Below are 25913 nucleotides of genomic sequence, written 5' to 3' on the forward strand. Positions count from 1 at the left end.
CCAGCGCTGGCAAAGAGAGCCGATCTCAGGCTACCAGACAGAAGACGGCAACAAAGACGCTACAATGTGAGACAAGTGTTGTATCGAGCCAAAGTGCACTCTCATAGACTAAGGTGGTACACACAAGTTACAATGCAGACACATAGTCATTCTTATTAGTCGCTTTGGATTAAGGCTATATACATATAAATGACACATCATTATCATTATCATTATTACCTTGAAAAGGTACACCGAGAGCTGAGAATCTTTGTGGATCCCAGGCCTCCGGACATCCGCTGTAGCCAGCCACAGTTCAGTATCCTACGATGGGTAGCAATGGGCAAGAACCAATGGCAAAACCCTCACACTGCAACATTGTTATAGATAGTGACTCAGGGGTGGACCAGGCCAGCCACCTGACATGTGAGAGCCTGTAGAATAACACGTATAGGTGACCCTATAGGTTATTAGGCTGCTGGCGGCCAATGCCGCACGTCAATAGGTTTTTGAAAAGAGGCCCAAGTAGTGGCGGAGCAGTGATGTAATTTTGTATCTCAACTGGCCTGCAAGCCAGAAGAAGTTGAGAAGTCCCCTGATTTCTTCTGTCCCTGTTGGTTTTGTTTGTAATAAACAGCAGTTTGAACTTGTCGTTGACTGAGTGCTCTGTTTATCCTGCGGAAGGTTTTGGGTCTTTTGAGAGTCCGCAAACTCCTAGTGGTCCTCTGTCATACCTGGGAGTTTGTCCCAAAAGTGCCCTGGGTCTGCCCAGGTCCCTCTATCGGCCGGATGCATCCTGCATCCATGGGTGCTACCACACCCTGGACTCTGTGTCAGCATGGCCCCATAGCTCTCAACTCACACGCTTTTGGCGGGTGTCACCCGCCTTCTAAACAGCTGACTCACCCGCCAAGCCTCCTGCATGCCCATTCATTTCAATGGGCCTCTCACCCGCCAAAAATAAAATCGGGTGTTTTCACCCGCCTTTGCGACACAAATGGTTGAGAGCTATGATGGCCCATTAGGGTCCACCATACTACTCAGTAAGACTGGGTGATCCCGGCAAAACACAGCAAGGTGTTGGCACCCCCAGCACTGATGGGGCCAGCTCGAGTGGTCTCGCAGGGACCCACAACAATGCTTGGGGAGGGCTTAGACTAGTAAATGCTTAAAACGGCATTTTGGAAGCAGTGTGCTTGATTAGTCAGTAAGAAAGGCCTTTCATTTTGACAAGGGATGAACTACAGTTTTTATCACACAACTTTTTTCTGAATAATTATATAATATATTACAAATTACACTGTGGTATATTTTTGAGTGTATGTCGCTACAGGAGACTGATTATTGTGGTGGTGTGGAGGCAGGTTCAAAGTTGTGCTTTTTTGTCCCTCAGTCTGAAAAACTCCTCTTAAAAATGACGAAAACCCAGCAGAAAACGTAAACCTTCACGTTGTACAATTAAAGGCAAGAGCATTCAGGATGTGAGTAAAAATAAGGCGGCATTCCACCTATTGCAAACGTCTATTTCGAGGGATACGGCCTGCAAAGTCGCCGCCAGGCCGAGGCTAGCGGTGGAGTGCAGTGCACCCACCCATTCCTCCCACTAGTGGCCGCCAGGCAGGCCTTGAAGTGAATAAACTACAACTCCCATGCGGCGCTGCGCTGTTTTTCCTGGAAGTGGAAACCTCCTCCATTTAGAGGTCAGCGGCATCCGCAGCACGATATCCCTACAGAAGCAGCAGCATGGCCGGCCGGGATCCCAGCGTGAGTACCCGGGCAGCGGGAAGGGGGGACAGTGCGGCAGGCCCCAGGAGGCCGCAGCCTCGCACGGGCGCCAGGTTCTGCTTTCCCCAAGTGTGGCGTGGTTGTCACCGGGCGGGCTGCTTCTGGCGACCCCGTTTTCCTCTCTAATGTCAACCTTTTGAAGGACTAGTATACACGGCACAAGACATTAATGAGAGGGCTGCACAGGTGTTATTGTTGTGCCCAAGAAGTAAGGGCTGCCAAATACTGGGCATGTGCTGGTAAACTGCACCCTCACTGTCCTCCCAGTTTCCAGCCCCGCTTTTTAATTTTGAAAATGCACATTTCTTTCATTCTCGCTCCCTCTAATGCCTGGCAGCCGAAAGAAAGCACGCCATGTGTTCCATCTCCGAGAAGTCATTTGAAATGTGTCCTCCCTCGGGTACCATACTGTTCCAAAAAAGTTTATAGCTTCTCATTCAAAAATCACGTGCACTTTATAGGTGTATGTCCGAACATATCTGTACAGCGACACTCGTGTCAGACTATTATAGCTGCCAAGAGCCAAACTTTCGGATATTGCACCACCGTCCGTCTGTAGCCCTGGCTCTCTCACCAACAGGCCTGTGAGTTCCTGGATTCGCGCGCGGCGTGCTCAGGTGTTCATTTGCATTTGGCCTTTTGAGGTTTGCTAGACTTTAGCAGATAGTTTTACAGTTGGGCATTGTGATCATGTTTTGGAGACTTTGTCAAATGTCTCTATTCCACACGTTTCCTTGTATATGCATAATGTTGCATAGTTCTCAAGTGATCCTCCGTGTTTAATAAAGAAAAGTGGGGTTGACTCTCAATAATACATGCACTTCAGTGGGTTTAGAAAGTTCAAGTTGGAACTTTTTTTCTGTCGGGTTGCAAAGTATGTGTGTATATGTGTATGTATGTATGTATATATATATATATATATATATATATATATATATAAAAAACGGGTGTCGATTCACCAAAATGCCTGGGGTAGCAGAAGTGACATCACTGCAAATGGTGCCACTTGACCTTTGACATCAGTTCCTCTTTAACTCCAAGTGACATTACCGGAAGTGGCTTAAAAAAAAAGAAATACAGAAATGTAAACATTTTAAAATGCCAAATGCATACTGGAGCAGACAAGAATATTTGAGATACTGACCACATTTTAAGAAGCGTGCTGTCACCTCATGTCATGGATGGGGCCATGATATGATGGGGTTAGACCAAGTAGCCCAACATTTTTGCTGAAATGAACTCATACAAACTTGCATTGATGGAAAGTCTGGTGAAGATGTACAACATCTTTGTCTCGGGAGGACAGCCTAGGGGCAAAGTGCTCGCCTTGGAAGCAAGACGACACGGAGCAAAACGTTCGATCTCCGGGTCCGTGCTTATAAACCTCTGGGTATTAAGCGCGTTATAAGTAACCTATCGTATCATACCTATCGTAAAAAAATGAAAATTATAAAATAGAAGGCTATACAGGGAATGTTATTGTATAAACTACAAAGCCAGCTAACCACACACCTGAGGAAATATAAGGAGATGCAGTCCTCGTGATGAGATTCCCAGGGCCGAAATATTGTTGCATTTATATGCCCTTTTGTCTTAACTTATTAGGCTCCCTAGAAAGGTCGGGTCATATAAGAGGGAGCCCTTGGTAAGAAAGAAATTGTTGGTTCTGTAAAAAGCCGGGTGAGGCAGAAACGCTACAGCATTGGCTGACTGGCTGTAGCGCAACAATAGGGCCGAGGAAAATGTGGTTGGGGAAAGTTCATAAACGGTTTAGAGGATTTAAACAGTCAAGTCAAGTGGGCTAGGCTCTTGTATGGATTTGCTTATCTCACTGACCATTGCTTTAGTGATACACACAAAGTAGGGAAGGGAGTAATTTGTCGCATACAGGAAAACTTAATCTTGGGGGTTAGAGATGGAGGCCCAGGTAGGTATATAATATTTTATATTGTGTTGAATTAATTAATGTCTGTAATTTTGTTTTGGAATGTTGTCTGAAGTAATTTATTTCCATTTGTAATGAACTAAGAGTTGTGAAATATACTGTTTTTAATAAACTATGAACACAAAAAAAGTGCACAGCGACTGCCATAGATATGCACTTCAGCATTGTATGACCAGTTAATTCCATATTATCCCAACCATAGTTGGTACTTATTAATCAGCCTCGGAAGAATGAAAGGCTGACTTGGCCTTCTCAGGATTTGAAACTGCGACCTACAGATTGCAGCAGCAAGCGCTCAACCTGCTGAGCTATTTTACCATTTTGCTATTAAAAATGCAATGCCAGCATAAGAAAGCATGTCAAAACTGGCTGCACAATGTAGGCCAGACACGTAATAAGACTTGTTTGCTGTAGTCTTGATGCAGAGTAAAAAATTGCAGGCCACGGTAAGACATACCTAGACTGGCAGCACCAAAATGCCTATCTAACCACTTAGTAAAACGTATGCTTACTTTATCCTAGCTGCCGAGAAAAATATATGACAAAGTAAGGACTGACGATGCCAGTCTAGCCAGGTAATTAAACGTATCATAATTGCTGTATCAGAGACGCCCAGTACAAAATATCAGGCAACAGTAAGTAATGGCTAGTTTAGTTGCAGCAAAATGTTAGTCTAGACATGTAATGACACTTATGCTTACTTTATTATAGATGGTCAGAAAAATAGGCTATGACGCAGACGCTAGGATCTGATTCTAGAACCATACAAGAAGACGGCTTGATGTTGAAGGTTGGCCTGCTGGGGACTTCCTCCCAATAAACTGTTTGATACTAACTCATGTAGTATGACTCAATTTACTACAAATGGCGACGAGGAGCTGTGTGAAGAAAGTCCCCAGGTGCGTGTCTAGCACTAGTTCCCTGATTTGAGTCGCTTGCATCGAAAGGTGTTGACGAAATGGCTGAAACCCATGCGAAAAGGAAGTGAAATGAGAAGGCAAGTGACGTTGGATGCAACATTGGATGCAACGCTGTTTACATGCGGAGAAAGCAAAGGAAAATAGCATTAAATCGCACATACTTAGGTTTGGCATCATATGAAAGGTGTGCGAGACTTCGGGGCAACTGTGTTGATGTTAGAGTGAAGCACCGTCTAAGTGAGTACGTCAAACTTGTGAAGCCGTCAATGCAAAGGGAATTTAGAATAAAGCACCTGCTTGCGTGCATTGCATGCTGCCATCTTGAGGACTGTTGGTTGGCATAGTTACTATAAACAATTGCGCTACGAGCCAGCTGCAGTATGCGCATGATATGGAATAGCGTACAGACATAGACTGTGTTACGACAAGGCATAGGCGTCGGTTGTACAAATAAAAGGGTGAATTCGCGTGAGCGTTGAAGGATTGACCACTGTGTTCGTTGTTAAATGCACTGTCAATAAAGGTGATTGCACGCATAGTTCCAACTCGAACACGAGTGAAAATAAAGTATCCACGTGTCAATGGTCAATTAAAAAGACATGAAATACTGCTTCAATGCCAGTTGGATACAAGATTGTATGGACATAGAAAAAATATAGAAACGGCGTTATAAATTGCATTTGTATTGAACCAATTGTGCAAGTTTGCAAGACTTCTTTTGAACCATATAGTGAGTGCTTCTTGATAGTAAATGTTGTTCAACCATAGCAGATACACAAAAGAAAAAGGTGAACGTTGAAATTGAGAAACAGTAATACATCATGCTGTACGCCAATTATAAATCTTTTCATAATGCAGAACATTCCGGCCCCCATCAAATTTCTGGCACAGCCTGGGAGTCCAGTTTGCTTGTGGGAGCAGTGGCTGGACAACTTTCAGGTTTATTTGAGCGCGATCGGAGGGGCCAAATACAATGATGATTTAAAGGAAGCCACACTAAATTGTGTGGGTGCAGAAGCACTAAGGATATTTACAACATTGCCTGATTCAGATGGTACAGAAGAAGGGCCAGGCAACTCTACAAGCAGTACCAGGAAATATAAGACAGCTTTGTCAAAATTTAACAAACATTTTGGGAAGAAGACCAATATTGTCTGGAACGATACAGGTTCTTTTCCAGGAAACAAAATAAAGGTGAAACTGTTGACGCCTATCTGGCTGCGTTGAGAGGCCTAATATCAACTTGTGAATTCACGGGAGTGGCAGAGGGATCAGCTTGTTCTACATGTAGCGGATGCCCGGATTTAATAAAGATTGTGGCAAGCAAAGAACCTGACACTGGATCAGGCAGTTGAAATAGCCAGGTGAATAGAACTGGGCGAGAAATGCATGAGAGAAGTTCAGAACAAACCAGAATGTGTTGACATAAAGTCCGTCGAAGACATCAGTGACAGAGTATATGATAAAAGTGAGGAGGCTTTGGTTGCTATTGTAAAAAGAACAGTTACATTGATTTTGGTATGAGTTCCAGACAAGATAGAGAAGCTATTCAGAGATCACAAAGCAAGTGTTACAAATGTGGATGGTACAGACATGCAATCACAGAGGATTGTCCGACGCTCTCAGCTGAGTGTTACAAGTGTGGACAGATGGGGCATTTTGGCAAAGTCTGTCGCAATGTCAGAGGAAGAGGCAGATTTAATTCACGCTATGTAAATAATGCGACGAGAAACAATAGTCTTTATGGAAGAGGTGACATGACAAGTATAAAAGCATTGGAAGAAGTTGGTGGCCCAAGTAGTTTGTTGCCAATTACAAATGGTTTTGAGGAAGAAGTGCAAATATTAGCTTTTACACCAACGGATGGCACCGTTGATCCATGGGTACCTATGACTAGTAATGGCATAACATTACAAGTTATGGTTGACACTGGTTCTCCATACACAATGGTGGATGTCGAAACCTATCTGAATGTACTAAAGAAAAGAATGGAAGATTTACATTTAACCAGAGTCAGAGGGACGGGTTATGGCAAGTACGGATGTAACGGTATAACGTAAAAGATACCATGAACAACTTAATTGAACAATAACCATCACGTTGTGTATACCGTGTATACCGTTAAGTGTGCTTTTCAATCTGATTTGGAAAGGCTGCAGTAAGCAAGTGCTGCGCAGTCTTGGTCTTGCACTGCTAGATGTGCCGTCTGCAAGGGGGCCTTGTTTGGCAGACAAGAGCATAGATAAAGTGCGGCCACACTAGTAAATGCAGCTTTGCTGCTGTGACCGCTCTTTATCTGTGATCAGTAGAGTTGGGTCAAAGATCAGCCGACTTTGCACAAATTGTGTTGAAAGCTGCCCAGTGCCTGAACCTTTGTGTTCCCCATGCAAAGCTGGTAACGATGAGCTGAATGACTGGCTCTATAAGCATACTGGAGACTCCAGTTCATAGTCTCCGCCAGACCTGGATTTCATGGGCAAACTAGAACAAAGTTATTTTGTTGCAGGCATTATTTATTTGAAAGGCAGCATACAGATTATAAACATGTTCACACAGTCCTGCTGCTCCGCGCTACAGATCATATCTTCTATGGTGATTTTTCAATTTGCAATTAGCAAGACCACAGGGACATCACGAGGGTGAAGTAAGGGCCTGACCTGAAAGTGAGCATTTTATTTTTCCTTTTGTTCATATGTAATGAAATGTTCAGTGACTTGCAAAACAGTGGAGGCATGAGCACTCTACATAGCAACCATTCAGCCAGCAGGAGCATTCAGCCAGCAGGAGCAGAAATGTATCGATTCAGCCTGGCCCGGCATCATATGCCATCATGTGCCATAATGTGCCATTAGTTCAGTAAGTTAAGGTCCTACAGCACCGAGCAAACACACATTGGAACAGCTCTTGCTCTGGTTGTGCAAATTGTAAAAAAGACGGCCAGTGAAGTCATGCATATCGAATTACTCTCCCCAGGGTTTAGATTCAAGAAACTTACTCATGGTCATGGATTGGATAGCCATCCAGTTCTGTTTTTAGCTTAGAATTTTGGGATTTGTAGTTTTCATTTGAAAGATGGGGAACTACACATCCCAGAATTCAAAAGTGGGAATGAACTGGATGCCCTTCTGATGCATGTCCACAAACAACTTTAGCTCTGCAGACCATAGATTGGCCCATGGATGAAACCAAAAATGCGATTGTGTGGGCCAGTTTTTTGGGTCAAAGTGAGGCACTTTTTTGGCCAAAGTGGGCCAGTTTGATGAGTGACTTCACTATGCGGCTAAACGTTTTGACCACTGTTGCTGAATAAATATTCTTTAAAATGTGCAATTCGCATCACATTTTATCAAAAATGTCCCCCTTGGGTACTATTCAAACAGTGTTCCAAAAGGAATGAATTCCCATTTGCAGCTGTGCCACTTTTATGTTGGTGCCCAAGACAATGTTATGCCCCCGACAATGTTATGCCCCCGTCTGACCCTGCTGTAGACTGTGAACACTGGACCTATCAGTGCTTTCTGCTAGTAAATAAACTCTTCCCGCCCCACCCCCACTGTCTTCTGTGTAGATTTGCACATTGGCAGTGGAGTTGTTGCTTCGCTTGATCCCTCACCTACTTGCCTTCTGCATACGGCACTGGACTCAAGCAGGCAGGACAGATTCTACCTTCAATTTGAAGTATCCAGAGCAATGGGGGTGAAATATTTCTTAGGCCTATTCTCAATTTGTGACGCCAACAATGAAAGCCTTCATCCCTCTGAACTCACATCACAAGGGTCCTAATACATTCAGACTTTGGGGAAAACTGTAATGATGGGGCTGTCGCGAGGTGGTGGTCTAGGCCATATTTGTGCCAATATGTATTAGAACTTTGTCATTTTCAAATGTTTTTTTTTTTTTTTTGCCTCTATCTTTAAGAAGGTAAATGAACATTGATTGCAAGAATCAAGAAAGAAATCAACAGTGCCCACTGAACGCTGTCCCTTTAGGATTACATGGTCAGTGGTGACTCCGACATTAGCCCTTCATAATACACAAGGCAGATGGTAAACAAGCTATAGTGATTAGATCACTATGCAACCTTTTGGTGTGACTGTGTTGACTATGACACTTTGACAAAAGAAACACAATGACATGGGCTTTCAGACCGCACATGAGTGACTTTTTCTCCCTTTAATGAGATAAAAAGTTGTCAAAACAAACTTTTTGTCACAACGAGGGGTCATAATGCCCACGCCATGTGGTTCCAAGAAAATGCAAGTCAAGACCAATTTTCAAAGCGATGACCTGTGACTAAGCAGCAAGCTCATTGCTCAAAATGTGCATTATAACACTGCCACTATTCACTGTTTCATTCAAGGCGATCAACGAGTGAGCGCCATGAAAGACCAATTCTGCAGCCGCCTTAGATTCCTGGAGGATCAGCTAAATATGTGCAGAGACAATTTTAAAAATGCTACCTTGCTATAGCTGGAGAATCCTGCCTGCGTATTCATAGGTTAACTAAAAAGCATTGACTTAATTCAAATGCAAAAAGGCAGTGTTAAAAAAAAAAAATTACAAAATAAGTTTTTTTTTGTTGGTACAAGTAGTTTCAGTTGGAGCAGTTTTCAATGCCATTCCGTAAACCATACGTGCTTGACACAAAATCAATATGGTAGCAATAGGAAGAATAAATAAAGTGCCAAGAAGGAAAAGGATTTACTTTGGGTTGGGGGCTTTGGGGTTTATATATTGATAACGGATAATGTTTTCTAAACATGTGACAATGGGGGATTTTGCTGGTTCTATCATTGAATTTACATGTAATAAGTCACACCGTGAAATTCACTCATCTCTGAGGGTATTCCCTGCATATTCCCTGCTGCCATACCAAAGGGTTCATGTCCGTGATTACTGAACACCTTTTGGCCCGCAAGTAAACTAAAGGCTTTAACGTAAAGAGAGGGAGAGAGAGTGTGTATGCGCACAAGCGCATACTACCATCAGCCTCCATTGATCTGTGGCATGCAGATTATCAAGATAGCAACATGTTCATCTTCACCAGTAACCAGTGGGGGAGCTAAAAGCTCAAATGACCACTTGAAAAGCTATCAAGTTTGCTTTGCCAGCCACAGCAGGGCTCCCCCTCCCCCCCAAACCCCTCTCCTCCTCAACACGTGTTTTTGTATTGTTTGGTGGAAGCAAGGGGTGGCATTTCAGTGGAAAGTATGTTGAAAAGCCCAATTCTGGCCCTGGGTGCCTGGTTTTGTTTGTGATGATAAATCTGACATTTTATGACCTTTTTAAGAAAATATTTAAGATTAGTTAACTCCACCTGCTATACCGCGATAACTATGATATACCGTCATTTGGCAAGAAGGTTATCGTACCGCCATAAAACTAATACCGTGACACCCCTAATGGCAAGACACCAATCAATATTCTAGGGTGTACTTGGGTACGTTTGGATTTTGAAGGAAGGAAAACCTACTGCAGATTATATGTGGCTGAAAATGATTTTTCAATAGTTGGTTGGTGGGAACAAGCATCGTTGAGGATTAGAATACATCTTGCTGAAAGCATACCCATATTGGCGATAACTGACAATAGTTGTGATTTTTCTGGGAATTTAGCTAAAAGTTTTCCCAAAGTTTTCAATAACATTGGTGTCCTTAAAGGTTTCAAGCCTCGCATTATACTCAATAGGGGTGCAAAGCCAGTGGTGCACAAGGTGAGAAACATTCCAATTGGCACCCGAGAAGCACTACAAAAAGAGTTGGAAAAGTTATGTTTGCAAGACATTATTGAGCCAATGGAGAGTTCTGAATGGTTATCCCCGATTGTAATAGTAAAGAAACCAGAAGGGTCGATTAGGATGTGTGTTGACCTGAGAGATCTTAACAGCAATATTTGGGTGGATCTCCATGCTCTACCAAACATTGGGGAAATGCTCACCACAATGAAACCAGCAAAGTTTTTCATTACGTTAGATTTGTCTTCTGCATACCATCAGGTTGTCTTCGATGAAGAGTCCAGACACCTTACATTGTTTATAACACCCTTGGGAGCATTTAGATATAAAAGGATGCCATTCGGTTTAGCGTCAGCAGCTGCTGTTTTTCAGAGGCTGATGCTTCATCTGTTGGACTTCTGGTGTACATTATTTTCAAAACGACATATTAGTGTCTGCCATGTCGGAAGATGAACATGATGCTAAGTTGTTAGGTGTGCTACAAGTTGTCCAACAGAAAGGTCTTGCTCTCAAAATTGAAAAGTGTAAAATAAAAAAAAGGAAGTGATTTACTTGGGTCACTGTATAAATGCTGATGGAATTAGACCTAAAGAATCACTAGTGAACACCATTCTCAAGATTACTGATCCAACCAACAAAGACCAGCTTCGGAGTTACTCCAAATTTGTAGGTCATTATTCAGACAAAACGAATAGTATGAGGGACCTGATGAACAAAGGTACGACATTTTATTGGTCTGAAAAATGCGAGGGAGAATTCAATGCTATCAAGACGTTAATTAACAAAGCACCTTCCCTCAAAATGTTTGATTGTAGTGCCAAGACTATGATATCAGTCGATGCCAACAACGGAGGTTTGGGGGGTGTTTTGGAGCAAGTACAAGATGGATTTGTGGTTCCAATCGCTTTTGCTTGTAGGACTTTGCGGGGAGCAGAAAATAATTATTCGACCATTGAGAAAGAGGCTTTTGGAGTCAAATGGATATTGGAGGATTTTAAAGGACTCATTTGGGGTCTTCCAATTGAACTCAAGACGGATCATAAACCACTCGTACATGTTTTAAATTCAAAGAACCCACATTTGACATCTCCACGAATACGGCGGTGGACTTTGATCATTATGCAATATAATGTAGTTATTAAATATACTCCAGGAAGAACAAATGTGGTGGCTTATTGCTTCTCTCGTCTCCCCTGTGACACTGAAGGAGAAGGCCATAATGACAGTGATGAGTTAACGGCAGAACAAAGTATGGATTGTATCATAGCACAAGTTCATTCCAGTTTCTCGAAGGAGGAATGGGTTGAGGCAATGAAACAGGATTCAGAACAAGAAGATTTGAGGAGAGCGGTTGGAAGTGATTGGAGAGATGTGAATGGAGATGATCAGATCCTGGGAGAAGTTAAAAGATGAAATATCGTGTGACAATGCTTGCATTTATCGAGGGGATCGAATAGTCCCTCCAGTGATGTTGAGGAAGATGATAATTGCCCATGAAGGTCATATAGGGAGAAGTTTAACAAAGAGAAGGGTGAGAGAAGCCTACTGGTGGCCCAATATGTGGTCTGAATTGGAAGCACTAGTCAAAGAATGTTCTGCATGTGCAGTGAGTGATAAAGGGAAACTGACCAGAATTTCACTGTTACAACCAGTAGAAGTACCCTGTTCAGTGTGGACAAAGTTGGCCATTGATATAGCTGGGCGGTATGAGATATTGGAACCACAGAAAATATATTTAAGTGTTGGTCGACTATACATCCAAATGGGCGGAGTGTGGAATTATTGAAGATTCTGTTTCTGCTATGAAAGTAGTGACATTTCTAGAGGAAATATTTAGTAGAGAAGGTGAACCACAGGAATTAATATCTGATAATGGAGCTCAATTTATGTCACAAGAAGTTCAGTGTTTCTTGAAAGAACGAGCCATCAGACATAGCACGACAGCCCTATATCACCCTATGGAAAACGGTTTAGTAGAGAGAATGAATCGTTTTATTAAGGGAGTTATCCAGTTGGCCATTGCCAATAGTTTGCTGTGGAAAGAAACACTTAAGGAAGCACTGAACACATATAGTTACTCCACACTTTGTGACTGAAGAGGAACTGTTCACCCTGATGAGAGGGAAAATTGCTACCAAGAGGCTTAGACCTGCTTGGATGACAGTTAAAAAAGAATAAGAAAATTGATTTGGAAGAAATTGTGAAAAAAGTAGAGGAGGCAAGATGAATACAAGAAGTATTATGATAAACAAACATATGAAGGAGAGTAGAATTGAAAAAGGAGATTAGATTAGAGTAAAAACCCAAAAGAGTTACGAAAGTAGGGTCAAAATTCCGGTCCCCTCAAAGAGTGGTTGATTGTTCTAAGAAGTTAGTACTATTGGAGGACGGTAAGAAATGGTCCTGTAACTGTATCTTTCTGGCAAGAAAAGGAGAGTTATTGAGAAATTATACCAGCCAATGTTCCACTGAAGGAATTTTGAAGAACAATTGCAGGCCACCAAAGGATGCTGAGAGTTAATTACATCTGCAAATGACAGTGGTCGAGTGGAGAAGTCTTCCAATCAAAAGATGGTGGGAGAGATGTGTGAGAACAATATGTTCTCAAGATCTAGGAGGATTGTGAAAAGTTTTAAGAAGGATTTTGTTTATTACTGAGACTGATTGACATCATCGCGAACATCCTTCATGGGTGATGTCAACCATAATCTTTTAAAGAAGCCACCACATCTCGTATCCTTTTGTTGATTTTTGTTTATTATTATTAGTCCAAGTTGTTGCAGTGATGTTGCATTCTTTTAATATATATATATTTTAGTTTTTTCCACATCACTATCTTTCTATGTTTATAAATAATATGGAGGGGAGATGTTATGTTGTTGAATCACGTGTACATAGTTCTATTATGGCGCCATACTTCTTGTATGGTTCTAGGATCTGATTCTAGAACCATACAAGAAGACGGCTTGATGTTGAAGGTTGGCCTGCTGGAGACTTCCTCCCAATAAACTGTTTGATACTAACTCATGTAGTATGACTCCATTTACTACATCCGCCTATGCACAACCCCTTTGCTGACTTTATTACAGAGATGCCCTTTGAGCTCGCCTTGTTCAGGATGGTGTGACACATTCCCGAAAGCTGTCGACCTATATTGGTCGAAATCGGGCCTCTAGTTGTTTAAGGCTTTTTTACGCGTTAAAATGTTGTAAATATGGCACCGTTTTATCTTTTCGTGCATGAGTTGAAGGCAGCTGACTTGACGGAAACCAGAACACATTCTTTGATTCATATTTGCATGGATGTAATTGTAATGTGTGGAGCAGCCAGCCGAACGGCTCGGTTCACATGGAGAGGAGGCAGGATTTGTTTTTGTTCAGATTCTGCTGTGTTTTGTCTGCTTAAGGAGAGAACCATTATGCATGCAAGTATGTTATGATGTTATATGTAATAAGATGGAAAACCGTTACAACTGGAAATTATCCTTTTGTAACAAATATATATTTGTTTCTCTGTGAATGCATGCTTGCGCTGCACGAGTTCATGTGTTGTGTAATCCTCAATATGCATCTATGTGGTGTGTACATACACATTAATATATGGAACATTTTCCACAAATGCAATTAATTTGTTTGAATCCAGACATCTCTGCTACACAACTGTTTTGTTTTGTATGCGTTATACTCATTTTCAAGTTTAGTCATGTCCTGGTTGCCAGTCGTATACTTTTTACACTCTTGTTCAGGCAAATCAGTTAAAAGTAATTCACACTATAAAAGCAGTGTGCAAAATATTTCCATTTCAAAATCTTATCTGGTACGGATGAGTATGCTATGTCTAGTTTAAAAAAATTCAACCATCACTTGGAGTCTGTGTGGTAACCTGTATTGTTTGCTCGCAGGAGAAGCTCAGATTGTTAGTGATAATCTGTTATATTCGTGAGGGGGTGCTGGGTGCTTGCAGTGTGATTTATCTATTAATTGTTAGGCAAACTTGTCTTTTTGTCACAATGTGGACCGCTGCCTCATGATGATTTCCAGACCAGGTACATTGAATTAAATTAGGCACGCTAGTGTGGCGCTGGTCATGTGACAAAGGAGCAAAAAAGGCTAGTTGCCAAAAAGTCTTGTTGCAAAGAATCCAAGTCTGTCGTATTTTTTTTATGAGTGCCTTAACCTATTGGGCACAATGATTGACACGTGTTTCGTCCCTAGCAAGGTCTTTTTTCAAAACCGGGCAGTTGCCTGCATTATGGTGTACGCTGTCAGTGCATGTTGGTTAGAAGCTTTCTGGTGCCAAATCCTCAGAATCCTGGGTTAAATGAGTGTGTCCCCCTGGAGTACGGGATCACTGAGCCTAATGGCAACCACGGTCCGTCTGGGTGGAAAAAGACCTTGCTGGGGTACCAATTTACCACGTTAAGGCTTTGGGTGTACCTTTTCGGTACCTGCGGCTGGTTAAGATCATGGTCTAGAAACCAGCTACATAAAATATTGGGTTGAAGGCGCAGAGTGGGCTTGGGCAGAATTACCCAGTTTTTGTATCTTCTCTGATTTCCATACAGTTTTTTTTAACTTTCTGCATGTCTCATTTTATGCTCTTGCAAAGGAAAATACTAATTTTTACTCCTTGAGCATCACTTTTATCCTCCAAGTTTAAAAATGGGGAGTAAAATGCTCCCAAATCTTATCTGGAGCATGGCGTGAATTGGGGACTTTTCCATATTCTATAATGCCTACCACAAATGCAATGGTTAAAGTATAGTATACTGCCAGAGGGAAAAGTAAATGTGATTGTTAATTCTGCCTGACTACCAAGCTACCGGGGTTCTAAACGTTTGCAATCAATTGTTTGTTTGACGGTTTCACCAGCATTGACATGATCACTATTTATTCAAATTAGATTTGACACTGTGGGCCTGAGGGTTTTGCAGGGCCAGAGTCAATGACATATCTGAGGGTAGTAGGGTCCAGATTTCACTCATTGTTACTGTAAGTAAAGCACTTGGGCTTACATCTTTCTAACATCCTGATAAAACTGTACAGATGGGCCAAGATCCCTACATCTCTATTGAGGAAACTACCTTGTAAAATGATTGTATTGCGTAATATTTTTATTTTCTTCAAAATGTACAAATTTGGTCCAGATAGGTTTTCTTTACTGAGATGCAGATAGAGATCCATGAATTTGTCTGGAGCAATTCACATGAAGTGGTTGTACACGACTAGGCCATGCTTCATGGGGCCTTAAAGTGGCTGACTTGGAGGTATATTTGGTATCTCTGGTGCAATTTGCCTCCTCCTGCCGGAAACCTGATAAGCTTCCTACTGTGGAAGGACCTTAGGAAGGCAATTGCTGATGCCCAGTTTAAAGATCAGTTCCCTTTGATCCAGTAAAGGCGATTTTAGAAGCATATCATAGGATTTTTCATAGACCTGGTGTTATTGCTGCTGTCATAAGAAAAGTCAACCATGTGACCTTCCTGATATTGCTCCGTCTTTTAATGGAGCATTACAAATGTCCTAGAAAAGGGTGGTAATGCGTACACTGGATGACGTGTTCGACTGTTTCACATTATGGATATGCTGGGGGTGGAGACGTGGTATCCTTTCAATGCCTTCAAAGTCTAGCTGTGTTCCAGAAAAAGTGAACTCTGTCCCTCTGGCCTCCTTTACACGGAAGGTTCCTTTCCATTTGGAACACTCGTAGGAGCGAATTGCACCCTCCTTAGAGGCCCTTTGCCACCTCAGCCTACATCTGTAGGCCCAGCGCAACCTGTGTTGTCCCCCCTGCGTTTCCCTCCCCTGCACCGGTCTCTCACCCAATGTCATTGGTTGAGGCTACCAGGAAGCACAACTACACCTGAGAGCCTCAGTCAGCTGCCCTAAGGGCCACCGCGAAGGGCACCTGCCTTGCCTGTTCGCCCTGGGCTCCCCATGGTGGTCCCTAAATCGGTCTGTAGAGATGACTATTCGGTTGCATAGCCAGTACTGTATTTGTGACTCTTGAATTTATCCGTTGCATTTTGCGTATAGCCACTGTATTGAATTTAGGTGTTTATTTTTTTTAATTTAGCTACTGTATTGTATTTCAGGGGCATATTGGAGTATAGCCACTATATTTTATGTAGGGGCATATTTTGAGTATTGCCACTGTATTTAGGTGCATATTTCTAGTATAGCCACTGTGTTTAAACTTGGCCACATTTTGAGCATAGTCACTGCATAGAACTCTAGGATCACATTTGGGTATAGCCACTATATTGAATTTAGGTGCATACTTTGAGTATAGCCCCTAGGGTGAATCCAGCTGCCCCTTACATATAGCCATGGTGTAATATTTTGGAGTGTAACCGCTGGGAGGAATTTAACGGCACTTTAACCTTGTCATTGAGTTGAATTTCAGCTGTATTTTAAGTTGGCCACTGAGTTGTACAAAATCAAGTTGGGCACACTAGAACTGTAATGGTTTAGATATCACTGCCTTGATTCTAGCAACACAAGAATTAGACTGAATCAGCGACTTGTACACCTGCGTGTCGCAACATAACAGCTTAACCCAACCACAAGGGAAGCAACAAATCCAGGAGGATTTGTTGGAATATACCTCAAGCCCAAACCTAAGACCACGGTGGAAAGCTAGCCACCAAAGCAAGGCAGACCCCACTGGGTATCCCAACGCACCAATTCCGCGCAAGGAAACGAACCACGAGGGCACCCGACCTGGTATACAACACAAACCCGAGGGCAAGACCAAACTAACAAAATCTAGAACCACAACCAGGCAGACACCACTGTGTACTGCAGCACACTGATCCACTGCAGAGCCCAACAAACCCAGGAGAGCCCCTGCCCCTGAAATCATCACAAACCCAAACCCAAGACTGAGACTACTAAGCACGGAGAGAAACAAACCACCACATCAACAGTGAAGCAGATATCACTGTGCAGCAGCACACTGACCTAACGCAACCCAGAGTGCACGCACCCCAGTAAAATATCACTAACCCAAATCCAAAACAGAGGCACAATACAACAACCACAGCGAGGCTGACACACTGACTTAACCCACGGCCATGAAAGTAGCCAACTCGGAGAGGCCTCCTGCTCCTGAAATTGATCGGAAATTCAATACTAAAACAGGATAAAACGTTGGCTAGATGGACACCTCTGTGCATAGGATGTGGTGAGGTGGAGTAAGGAATCTGGCACAAGCATATTGTGGTCCAGTGCTTACTTTATGAAAGTATAAGAAGAAAGGGTCCAATCTCTCCCTACCTAGTCTAATATTTTCAGGTGTTCTTCGTCAGGATGAGGGTAAAAAGGAAGTGTAGCTGTCCACTGTCCAAAATCCTACTCTAACCCTACCACTAAGTAACAAAATAGTTCAGCATCTAAGAAAGATATACAACCGAGAGTCATGTCCTTCTCCTGGTATACCGGCCAGTCTTTTGCTTTCATTTCTAATTCAATAACGGGGTTTGGGGCAGGAGAATTACTTCCTTCTCCTGACCCACCCTATAGTCTTCAAAAGCCTTTCTTTCTCCAGCAGAGTTTTAAAATAACTGTTCTACCTTTCAGTGATCCTTCTTGACCTTTTCCCCACACAGTTATCTCTAAACAGCTCTGGCTGTTTGCCCGTCTCTATACTGCTGTTGATGTAATCACTGTGATGAGGGAGAGTATTCCCGAGGCACTCTCAACATGTATTAATTTCACTGTCACCACTGTGACTAGGAAGATCATTCTTTTTGCACTCTTTAACTTGGCTTGCTTTGCCAAATACTGCTGTAGTAAGGGGGGCTAACCCCTAATGATTCTTCTGTGGCTTCTCTTGATGTTGCCACTGTGACAATGTAGATTACTCCTGAGTTTCTTTTCTTTGGCTTATCACTGTGATGAGGGAGATTACTCCCGAGTGTTTCTTCCTTACCTTCTGCGTTTTAAGGTATCATCACTGTGACCAAGTGGATCATTTGGGTAATTCGCTTGACTTTCAAAGGAGATGCTACTGATGACAGTAAATCTTTTGTAACAAAGTGGATTTTAGTACGCAGCCAGCCCTTTCTAGTGATCATTACGTCTTGGCAGTAGGAGTGTCACGGTATTCGTTTTATGACGGTACGATAACCTTCTTGCCAAATGACGGTATATCATGGTTATCGCGGTATAGCAGGTGGAGTTAACTAATCTTAAATATTTTCTAAAAGGTCATAAATTGACAGATGTATCATCACAAACAAAACCAGGCACCCAGGGCCAGAATTGGGCTTTTCAACATACTTTCCACTGAAATTCCTTGCTTCCACCAAACACAAACACACGTGTGGAGAGGAGTGGGTGGGGTGGAGGCCTGCTGCACCTGGCAAACCAAACTGAATAGCTTTCCTTAAGTGGTCATTTAGGCTTTTTGCTCCCCCACTGGCTACTGGTGAAGATGAACATGTTGCCATCTTGATAACCTGCATGCCACAGATCAATGGAGGGTGATGGTAGTATACGCTTGTGTACACACGTTCTCTTTCTCTCTCCTTCTCTCCTTCTCTCCTTCTCTCCTTCTCTCCTTCTCTCCTTCTCTCCTTCTCTCCTTCTCTCCTTCTCTCCTTCTCTCCTTCTCTCTTTCCAAAAGGTGTTCAGTAATCACTGACATGTTACCCTTTGGTATGGCAGCAGGGAATACCCACAGAGAGGAGTGAATTTCGCAGTGTGACTTATTATATGTAAATTCAATGATAGAACCAGCGAAATCCCCCATTGCCATATGTTTAGAGAACATTATCCATTATAAATATATAAACCCCAAAGCCGCCACCCCAAAGTAAACCCTTTTCCTTCTTGGCACTGTATCTATTCTTCCTATTGCTAACATATTGATTTTGTGTAAGGCACGTGTGGTTTATGGAATGGCATTAAAAACTGCTCCAACTGAAACTACTTGGCAGACGGCACATCCAACAGTGCAAAACCAAGACTGCGCAGCAATTGCTTACTGCAGCCTTTCAAAATCAGGTTGAAAAGCACACTGAACGGTATAAAGAATGTGACGGTTATTATTGTTCAAGTAAGTGGTTCACAGTATCTTTAACGTTATACCGTTACATCCCTACTTGGCAGTCAAGTTAAATGCAAGAGCACCACATAGGAATATAATTAAACCCCTTGAAGGGCTAACTTGCAAGGGCACTGTTATTAAACTCCTGAGATTGCAGTTGGCAGATAAACCCTGGATAGGCGGACAAATGTTTAAGCTAAATATTCTAAAATGTTTGTTGTTGCTGGATGAGTTTGTGAAGCCAGAGTCAACCATTTCAAAATGAGGACCTTTTTATGAGGGGGATTTAGGAGTTATTCTTACTAAAAAGGGCATCAAGAAGGAGCATCAAAAGGCTGGTTTGATATGCAGTGCAGAGCATCCAGAAGGGTGCTGCTCTTGTTATTAAAGGGCAAGGTTGTGCAGAGGTGTGAAATTGTACGGGAGAGGTCCTGTTATAAAGGGCTGTGGAAAATCAGAAGCAATTGATATCAATGCTTGGGAAGCATTGGAGGCAGCTAGTTTGTAAAAGATTTTGAAAAGCTTCTGGGCAACGGTAAGTAAAACCTCTGGATATCAGGCGCAACTCTCTGGTCTTGAGACTATGATCTCAGATAGTTGGGTTGTGCATTTTTCCAAACTTTAAAACCATGAGCCCATGAGGAGAGGGAAAGTAGGGATGTCTTCGCTACTAGGGTCAATATCCAGAGATTGAGTAACAATCCTGTGAAATTTGAAAATTTATATTTAATAAATTGCAGAAAAAGAAATTGAGCTCCGGGCACAAACCGAATTCCTGTTGACTATTAACAAGAGATTTGGGGACCCATTTTAGTGGGGTTATTCAATGAAAGAATGCTGACTGGCTTTGTCCTGGAAGAAGGCAATTATTGTCCCCCAATTTAAGAAAGGGCGTAGACCATTTTCCTCCATCTTTATCGCCCTTTTCCTTATTTCTCTACATGAGAAGAATGCTGCATGTGTGAGTTCAGCGTCACAGGGGCATTGCACATCTTGGCTTTCAGATGTGGCTGGGCTTAGGCAAGGATGCGTGCTTACGCTGACTATTTTCCTTGTATAATAAGTTTTGCATGAGGCTTTAGTAGACTGTCAAGTGGATGTCCCAAAGATAGGGTGGTATACCACTTCAGTCTTAGTCTATGCGGATGACTCTGTGCGTATAGCCCGGTCCCCAAGAGCCTTCAATATGTAGCATTTATGGGAGAATTAGATTTGCAGATAAAATTGTCTTCCGCGGACCAACTAGGAAGAAGGGGAAGTTTGGAACAATGCGGTGTGGGGTGGATCCAATTCCACTGGTCGACTCATTTGGCTATTTGGGGGTAAGTTTATTTTTTTTTTTTTGGAGGCTTTCTCTCCCGAGGCTCATTTTTTAAAAAAAAAAAAAAAAAAAAAAATTGTGCAGCATGAGGCAGTCAGTAGGGGGCATAGCCAGCAGCCGTTAAAGAAAGTTGGAACGATTTATACGGCCAGAACTAGAGGAATCCTAAAATATGGTGCTGCTATCGGGGGCTTTGTGAATTAAAAGGCTATCCGATTCAAAGTCAAACTGTTGGCCTTAACCACTGTCTGCCCCGAACTTTGCTGCTCACAATGAGTTGGGCCTGAGTTATATTGCAGATGAGATGGCAAAAGAACCAATATCATTGTGGTTCAGGGTCTGGGCAAATCTTAATGCTTCCTTATCTCAGCATTTAATAAGAAATATTGTAAGGTATGCTGGTGCGAACACATTAAATGGCTCTTTTATATGGAACATGTGTTACAGAATTAACATTTGGAGGGGAATTTTGACGAGCCAAGCATATTGACCAGGGTGATCAGCCAAGAAATAGATGAGTGACTGCATGGATTTATGATAAAAGGGAAACTAGAGCTAGTAAAACCTTCGATCAACAAATGAAATCAAAGACCCTTTGGTTTGGTCTTGCAAGAAATCCCAAATAAGTTGTATTACTAGAACCTGTTTCAATAGCTTACTGTTGTGGGGCGGGGGGTAATGGCAAATAGAACAGTACTGTGTATTTATGTTGGTTGTACTGTATGTCGTGCTGGTTTGGAGGATCTGGCACATTTCCTGTTTTGCCCGTTATGCTAGGCGAAAGAAGGTGGTTGTTGGTTCCCGTTTTTAGAGGAGAAAGGCTTAATCTCCATGGCCCAGCGCTTCTCTTCCAGTTGAAGGTGGAAGCCCCTTTTGACAGCCTGGGCCTTGTCAACTTTTGTAAGTAGGGCATTGAAAATGCGTCAGAAGATCATAAAAGAAAAAGATGCCTTTTAGGAATGTATTAAAGCATAGTTTCCCCACTAGAAAGGTGGCTAGAGTATGGGGGTCATGATATTGCTCCCTATCTGAGGCGGTTGGCCAAGTTTGAAATGTTTAAGGTTTTTATGTGTCAAATTTAACAGTTTTTTATATCTTGTGATTATTCGGATATAAATATCCATAAAAGTAACAAAGTTTTATTGACTGACTGGCTACTGTGACTAGGGAGATCACCTCTTCCTTTTGAAAGGGGTCACTACTGTGACGAGGTTATGCAACCCTGATGCAGTTTTATCCTGGCCCACTATTGGTTCGCCTGATACCTAGAGTCTTGCGGATGAGCATCCGTTTCTTCCTGTGGAGTCCAGGCGGCTTCTCACCACTGTGGGACTTTCACGGCTCGGTCTGCATCTTCTTCCTGGTAGTAAGCCTCTTCCTTTGAGGCCTTCGCAGTATCCGTGTCGTTATGGACCAACCGGACCACCCTCCTTGAGACATGCCTCTGCCAGTGGCTCTTCTTCCTCAGTCTGGGTTGGTGGCTTGCTTCCCCGTTACTTGTAGGGTCGGGATGTGCCACTCTTCGTCCGGATGGTGATTCACCCTGCTCTTAGTTCTGGTTACACTGCTGCTCCGCCAGGGCTTGCCAAATCTACTAGCATTGGCGAGTAGTATTTACGAAGGGCGAGTACCATTTGCATGATACTCTACCTTGCTGGCTATTATGGCGATGTTAGAAACATATTTTACATTTACTACAAAAACACTTTCCACTAAATGGCAAATACAAGTTTCACTGTAAATATTTGACAGCATTGCAGCAAATATGAAGTGTGCTTATGGCGACTTGCAACATTTTACAAAAAGCACTGGTAAATATTTTGTCACCAGCCACCTTGGTGCAAGTGCATTTCTCTTGGGTTGAGTATGTACACTCAAGAGCTCAACCCGCAGGTCTAGTGGTATTTAAGTATTTGCAAGGCCTGTCTGCATTCGAGTCTCCCGGGTTCCTTCTCCGTCTCTGAATATTAGTCCTTTCTGACTTTTGTTTGTGTACAGCTGGTCCCTCCCTAGCATGAACATGCAGTCTTTCTTTTCTTTATGGATTGGTCTCCATTCTTCTTTCCCGCTTTTTCGCAGTATGGTTGGCTGCCAACCAACAAGCACTTGTTATGGTTTTCCCATTCTTCCTCTTTTCAGTACTTTGAAAGTGTGTATGTGTGAATGGTGTAGTATCACAATAAACAAGACTTGAGAGGCTGATGCCTCATAAGGGTCAGAGGGTCTAGGGATGTCCTTATCCCCAATAGGGATGGGGAGGGGAGAGTCTCTCCCTATGAGGTCCTCCCGCTTATTACCACCCCCACGGGGAATGTTGGATATTGGCCTTGCCTCCCCAGCCTTATGGGGAAGGGCTCCCCCGGGGAGAAGTGACGGGAACCTGTGAATCGTCACAAGGAACACATCGATTTAACCCGAGACCAGGAAAGTGACTTACTCAGGAGGGCACTCGCCCCTGGAACGTTTGTTGTTCGTTCGAAAGAACGACGTCCCCAATCCAAAACATAGACACAATACAACAACCAGCCCTACAGATAAGGTATCGGCCACTTTTACTCCCTAAAAATAAGGAATAAAGTACTTCCAAGCAAAAAATATGAAACTGACACCCAGGACCTTGTTCCTCTGCTTTCACCCACACAGCTGCATGGATAGGTTTGGACCAGTAGTGTACTTCATACCACAGAAAAAACTATTACTGCCCGATACGAAGATGCAAACAGGTATCTCTTAGTGTGCATGAATAACCTAGGTGCACAGAATTATGTATTAGAAAACTGTTTTACAGTTATAACATCATTTTACTCGCCATTGGGAATGGGACTTCATTTTGTGCTCTCGGGGGGGGGGGGGGGGGGGGGGAATAGGGAATGAAATAGCCCCATTTCAAGAAACTGGAGCACTGACCACAACCACAGTGAGGCAATCGCTACTACAATCTGGAGCACAACGACTTAACCTGAGACTAACTACCCAGGAGGGTATTCTCCTCTGGAATATACCTCGAAAGCGTAAATTAGCAAGGGAGGCACAATACAACCACAGGAAGGCAGATCTAAGCCAAGCTCAGGAAAATAACCAACCCAGGAGGGCATCCACCCCTGAAATCTACTACAATCCGAATCCAAAACGGAGGTCAAAGCGAGGCAGATACCACGGTATACTGCAGCAAATTGATCCACCACTGACCTCCAGGAAAGAAAGCCACCTGAGGGGGGTAACCTGCCCTTGGAATACACAGCAAATCCAAGATCAAGGTAGTCAGACCACAAACATGCCACAATATAAGAAGGACAAAGAAACGAGAATGGAAAATCAGAAGGAAATCACACCCCCTGTGGAACGGGTACCACTTACCAGAGTTTAAACTGACTAAGGATACGCACCAAGACAAGAAGTAAAACCGAATGCTTGTCCTGCTGCCTCTCCACCTAAGATCCTACCTCTAACGGAAAAACAAACAAGAAGCATGGACCCAAACAATCCTGGACACCAACACACACACAACCAATCGCCCTTCTGGAAGGACCCCAACAAAAATCGGAGCTAAGCTAGAATAACTAACCATTCACCCCTTACATAACCAAACACTAGAAAAAAGACCACATACAAAAACAACCCACTACAACGAACCAGAAAAAAAGAAAACCTCCCTCATCTAATTGAACTCTCAATGAAGAGACGGAGACCCCAGTTACACAATCGGCAAATAATGGCTTCATCAAAGAGAGAACCTCAGTAAAAGAAAACCCAATAAACGGCAACCCGACCGAGACACAGGAAAGAATATGCAACATTAAACAAGGCAAAGCACACTATACACTGCAGTCCATTCAAGAAAGATCCGTGGCCAAACTTGAAACGGAAATGTCCGGCTTCCTAAGCGGGGGGTGTAACCGACACATCTGTGCAGAAACATGCATATTGGACAACTACAAAACATTTGCCCAAAAGCCGTACCAGACAACTCTAAACTAATACACACCAGCGGAGGAAAAAAAAGGCGGTGGAATAACTTTAGCACACAAAGACCACATCTGTGCCACATCACTCAACGTCCAGCTCAACGACCAAGCCAACCTACTGTTCTCCTGAGCTGCAGACCTCCATCCTACAACCCCCTCCCCCCAACTCTGCAATGAAGCTCACTGACTCCATTGCCAACCTCTCCACTTATCATACCAGACGTTGAAATCCCCCAGAGCAATTATGTTATCAAAAAGAAAACAAAATCACAGTACACTCTCTCAGCGCACTACTGGAAACCCTCCACTTCAAACAAATAGCAAATGGATCCACCCACTGTGTCTGACACATACCAGGTGCAATTTTCAGAAGAGATGCACTCTCGACCACTGCCCCACCAGTACCGATCATATGGTGGGATCACCACTTGATCCCATTCACCGTCAAAACTGCGTAATGCCCAGAGACGCAATACTCCATGCTACTAATAAAAGAAACTGGAGGAGTATTGACCTGGAAACCCTCACAGAGCTAATGGTACCAGCCAAACCAAACTTTTCCCAGCTAATCGGAATGACTCCCGACTCTGCAGAAGAAAAACTGGACACCTGGCTAGACCAATTGGCACCTTTTTAAAATTCTTCAAAGCCACTGCAAAATAAATGGCAGCAAGATGGTTCACAGAACCGGGGGACCTAAACAAAAAAGAAACGCAACAAACTGGAACAATGGAAAAACCATTCCAACCAATTGGACAAAAACACATTTCGACGGCAACTCCATGTACAAATCAGCAGTCCTAAAAGCAAAAAAAAAAACGTACTACACCCCAAGAATCCAATTGTCAACAAACCCACAAAATGAACTAGTCTAGATCAAAGAAATCAAAAACCCAACACCGTACAACAAATAACGCTATACCATCGCAATCCTTATCTGACAATATCACAAACTACTGAAGAACAAAAATAGATGCAATTCAACAGACCATTGACGCAAGCAGCGCTACAATTAAAAATCCGGAACCACTAGAGACCAGAGTAACACCCCCCCCACCACAACACTTGACCGACTCGAACCTGTAAATGAAACCTTCAACAAACTAAAGGCACTAACTTCTTCAGCTCCCTTGGTGACCTCTCCCCACCAGGCATCTTCAAAGAAATCCTCAACCACAGAACCCCAGCATCATACCAGTGGCTACAAATGAAC

The 25913-nt window shown here is 42.9% G+C and overlaps 1 protein-coding gene across 1 annotated transcript in view; it reads left to right on the forward strand.

The window, feature by feature from the left end:
* The first annotated feature begins 1466 nt into the window (after positions 1–1466).
* The window catches only part of LOC138491177 (prohibitin-2-like), a 424112-nt gene continuing 399665 nt past the window's right edge, over positions 1467–25913 (forward strand). The window contains exon 1 of the mRNA XM_069617553.1: positions 1467–1743. Within this exon, the coding sequence (XP_069473654.1) occupies positions 1723–1743 (21 nt within the window). The 5' untranslated portion in view covers positions 1467–1722. The remainder of the gene's footprint in view (positions 1744–25913) is intronic.

This window comes from Ambystoma mexicanum, chromosome 10 (assembly GCF_040938575.1).
Source record: "Ambystoma mexicanum isolate Mex_15411 chromosome 10, UKY_AmexF1_1, whole genome shotgun sequence".
In the NCBI taxonomy this organism is placed as follows: Eukaryota; Metazoa; Chordata; class Amphibia; order Caudata; family Ambystomatidae; genus Ambystoma; species Ambystoma mexicanum.